This window comes from Bison bison, unplaced genomic scaffold, assembly GCF_000754665.1.
Source record: "Bison bison bison isolate TAMUID 2011002044 unplaced genomic scaffold, Bison_UMD1.0 scf7180017864440, whole genome shotgun sequence".
Classification (NCBI taxonomy): domain Eukaryota; kingdom Metazoa; phylum Chordata; class Mammalia; order Artiodactyla; family Bovidae; genus Bison; species Bison bison.
Genome location: NW_011495002.1, coordinates 2966428 through 2971038, shown reverse-complemented (window position 1 = coordinate 2971038; position 4611 = coordinate 2966428). Strand labels below are relative to the sequence as shown.

General features: G+C 40.5%; 1 protein-coding gene across 2 annotated transcripts in view; it reads left to right on the top strand.

The window, feature by feature from the left end:
* The window catches only part of FAM134B (family with sequence similarity 134, member B), a 145223-nt gene extending 141113 nt beyond the window's left edge, over nucleotides 1–4110 (top strand). For both annotated transcript variants that reach the window (XM_010858801.1, XM_010858802.1), the window contains one exon: nucleotides 1893–4110. In XM_010858801.1, the coding sequence (XP_010857103.1) occupies nucleotides 1893–2386 (494 nt within the window). In that variant the 3' untranslated portion in view covers nucleotides 2387–4110. The remainder of the gene's footprint in view (nucleotides 1–1892) is intronic.
* Nucleotides 4111–4611: the final 501 nt, after the last annotated feature.

The window sequence follows — 4611 nt, the reverse complement described above, 5'->3', positions numbered from 1 at the left end:
TTTCCCCATCTATTTCCCATGAAGTGATGGGACCAGATGCCATGATCTTCGTTTTCTGAGTGTTGAGCTTTAAGCCAACTTTTTCACTCTCCTCTTTTACTTTCATCAAGAGGCTTTTTAGTTCCTCTTCACTTTCTTCACCACCATAAGGATTGTGTCATCGTCATATCTGAGGTTATTGATATTTCTCCCAGCAATCTTGATTCCAGCTTGTGCTTCTTCCAGCCCAGCATTTCTCATGATGTACTCTGCATATAAGTTAAATAAGCAGGGTAACAATATACAGCCTTGACGTACTCCTTTTCCTATTTGGAACCAGTCTGTTGTTCCATGTCCAGTTCTAACTGTTGCTTCTTGACCTAACCGTACACTTTAAAAGGGTAAATTTTATAGGATATGAATTATATCTCAAAATCTATTATTTAAGAGTATGAGAAAAAAATCTAAGCCAGTCAATGTCAAATTCTTCCTTTATTTTGAAAACAAATAATTGGCAATGAAAAAAATTCTGGAATATCTGGTGGCATTATTTATAGCAGTAATGGGAAATAGTGAGACACACACACGCTCAGTCATGTCCAACTCCTTGTGACCCCATGGAATTCTCCAGGCAAGAATATTGGAGTGGATAGGCATTCCCATCTCCAGGGGATCTTCCCAACCCAGGGATGGAACCCGGGTCTCCTGCATGGCAGGCAGATTCTTTACTATCTGAGCCACCAGGAAAGACCACAGTTGTGGGAGAGAGGAAGAGAAAAGCTAATCCCACGTATCCAGAGCTAGCGCTCATTAAGAGGGACTGAACCATGGGGGACAGGTTTCCTGAATCAAAAGCTGACTCCAGGGTTGCTCATATTCTTCTTCCAAGGTAGTTTTTTTTTTTTTTAAAAAGCTTTCTTCTCTTTTATAATTAGGTTAAGTACAATTTAAAATAAAATTTCAGACAACTCTTGTGCAATAACTTTTGCTAGTCTCATTGGATTATTTCAAGTCATTTTAACCATATACTGAAAATATAAGCAATTATAATAAAGGATTATGAATAAATTATTTTACACATGTATTTACAGGCAAGAACACACTTCCTTTTTCTAGAGGAAGGAAGAAGGCTGTGTGATGTTGAAATAATACAGATTGGGAGATTGGAAAACCCAAGTGTAGCCTTGCATTTGTCATTAACTTACTATATGGCCTTGCACAGGTAACATAATTTCTGTGGATCTCAATTTCCTCATCTTTAAAGTGTATTAGAACAAGAGGCTCACTGAAGTCCTCTCAAGTTCTACAAGCTGTAAACATCCGTAAGACCAGCATAACAAACCCTTTAATCTTAAGCATCCTGTCTCAGGGGCTTCCCTGGTGGCTCAGATGGTAAAGAATCTGCCTGCAATGCAGGAGACCCGAGTTCTATGCCTGGGTCGGGAAGATCCCGCTTGGAGAAGGAAACAGCAGTCCACTCCAGTATTCTTAAGTGAAAGTCGCTCAGTCTTGTCCAACTCTTTGTGACCCCATGGACTATGGGGTGAGGCCTGGGTTTGATCCCTGGGTTGGGAAGATCCCCTGGAGGGTTTTTCTGGAGTAGGCTGTTCCCCTGGAGTAGGCTACCCTACTCACTTCAGTATTCTGGCCTGGAGAATTCCATGGATTGTATACAGTCCATGGGGTCGCAAACAGCTGGACATGACTGAGCGCCTTTCACTTTCACTTCCAGTATTCTTGTCTGGGAGATCCCATGGACAGAGGAGCCTGATGGGCTGCAGTCCATGGGATTGCCAAAGAGTCGGACACAACTTAAAGACTAAACAACAACAGCTTCATCAGTTAAAAGTTGAATCATTAAAAAAAAAATTATTATGGTGCTTAAGCCTCAATTTCTATTCTGCATTTTACAGACCTTGACCGACCTAGTGAGGAAGTTTTCTCTCGAGACCTTTCAGATTTTCCATCGCTAGAAAATGGCACGGGAACAAACGATGAAGATGAATTGAGCCTTGGCCTGCCCACTGAGCTCAAGAGAAAAAAGGAGCAGTTGGACGGCGGTCCCAGACGGAGCACGGAGAAGAAGTCAGCAGCTGGTCTCAGCCTTCCTCTGAGCAGTGACCAGACGCTGCACCTGATGAGCGACCTGGCTGGGGACGTCATCACGGCCGCGGTGACCGCCGCGGTCAAAGACCAGTTGGCAGGCGTGCGCCAAGCGCTGTCTCAGGCTGCTCCCAGCCTGGGGGAGGACACAGACACGGAGGAGGGCGATGACTTTGAACTCCTGGACCAGTCAGAGCTTGATCAAATTGAGAGTGAATTGGGACTGTCACAAGACCAGGAAGCAGAAGCCCAGCAAAATAAGAAGTCTTCAGGTTTCCTTTCAAATCTGCTCGGAGGCCATTAGTCTGGGAATCAGCTTATTATGACAGAGCACAAACTACCAAAAAAATTTCAAACAAGCAAAAAAGAAAAAAAAAATCAAATCTTTTCAAACTGTGAGCTTTACTGATTACTTTAGAATTTTTTTTGGTCTTTCTCCCTCCTTCTGCAGTGAATTCATTGGATATATGTCAGCTGACGCTGATAGATTGATATTTCTCATAGTTATTTTTATGTAATGAGCATGGAAATGAACTTTATATATATGTATATACACACACACTGTGTTGTCGGAGTTGAACATTAGCGGTTGTTTTTAAAGTAAAATGGAAACACCCAATTATTGAGATCCTCCCATAAGTATTCCTTACATTTTCTTCACAATTTTTCAAGCATGCAAAAACAGTTTATTGTAACTCACTGAAATACTAACAATTGTGAACACATGCTATATTGGCTCCTTGTTCCTAATACTTGGACACAGTTAAAAATTTTTGGTGGATTTTGACATAAAAAGACAAAAATTATCAAAGTCACTTTGGTTGAAAGACTTGGGAGAGACTATTCAAATCAATTTCCTAGGATAATTTTTTGAAAATATATTTATGTTGGATAGGCTGATACATTTCCATGTTATCTCTGCAGTTGTGGACTTTAGGCTTCCTTGTAAATGGCATGCTCCATTGACTGCCAGCTCGAGCCTTGGCAATGGGTGATATTAGCGTGTAGAAAGCAAGTACTTAGATATCACGTGTCTACGTGGTTTTGATGTAAACAGAAATAGGCTGCACTTTGTTGTTTCAGTTGTCATGTATTTGTGAGAAGGATATTGTGAGTGCAGATCTATTCTGCCTGCTCAGAACTAGGTTAAACCCTCATCTTTGATATTACAGAAAAGTCTCTTAAAATAGTTCCTGGTATGTTCTATGAGTGATGTGGTCATCCACCGCAGAGAAACAAGAACTGTTTTCATAGTCTGACTCCCTGGCAGGAGAGAAACTTGCCTGGCTTTCAAGTGTATTTATTTGCCATTGAAGTCAAAACGTGTAATCTGTTTCTTCTTAGGAAGCTAGAATATATATTTTCTTTTACTTTAAACATTTTAGATTACTTATAATCAAATTCGACTTAGGTTTTTAAAAGGACTAAAGAGCAGAAATCAAGCTACTTCTGTTTGTGCGATAGAAACTTTTAATAGTGTCGAGGGACCATGTCAGCAGCTACCAACCATCTCTTCAATCTTCAGGTAGAGCTGGCATTTTGACAGATGCACACAGACATCTGAGCCCCTCAGAAAGGAAGGATAATCCAAGAATACAGGAAATCTGAGGTCCCCTCTCTTTACTTCATCCCTTCCCTTCTGTGTCTAAAGAGTAATAATACATCACCTGACATTTTAATGTAACATCTCATATTTTGTTTTTCTTTCTGAGGTATTAAAATATCTAGACTAAATTTTGCCAAATGTTAAAGGGAGAGAAGTGACTGAAGACTCTGACCGCTTGCTTTTCGTGATTGATGATGCTTCCTTGTTATTAGTGCCTCGTGACTGTGTTTGATGTCCTTTATCAATACAAAAGTGAGCCCGTGCCTTCATCATCTTGCCCATTTCGGTACAAATGGAAACCTGGTGTTAGATCTATGAGCTGTGTGGGTTTGCGAGGAATATCCCTGACTTCTGTTTCAGCAAGAGTTTCTGGACATGAAGAAAAATACAGTCACGTATTTATAAAATAGTTTGTTACCAGGTTTCTTTTTTTATGTGTATGTTTCTTCATTGGAAAAAACTTCTGGCCATGAAGTCAGAAAGTTTAAAGGTCTTTTAAGTTTCTTCTATGAGGAGAAAAATAAGTTAAATAACTCAAATAATTAAAGAACGTGTTACAAGCTTCAGTCAGTTCAGTTCAGTTGCTCAGTCGTGTCCGACTCTGCGACCCCATGGGCTGAAGCTTACAAGCTTACAAGGAGATAAACTCCAAGATTTGATGGTATAAATCATAAAGCTAGAATCAAATGTTATAAACTATCAATTAAAAGGGGTTGGGGATAGGGAGGGAGGTAGGTAGGGTAGAAAAATGTGTTACCACCCTATGGTGGAGACATACCAACTCTCTGTGGACACTTGCATTCTAACTACATATGCACTTTAATAGCATTTATTGAAGAATGGTGGTGGTTTAGTTGCTAAGCCATATCAGACTCTTGCGACCCCATGGAGTGTAGCCCGCCAGGCTCCTCTGTCCTTGGGAT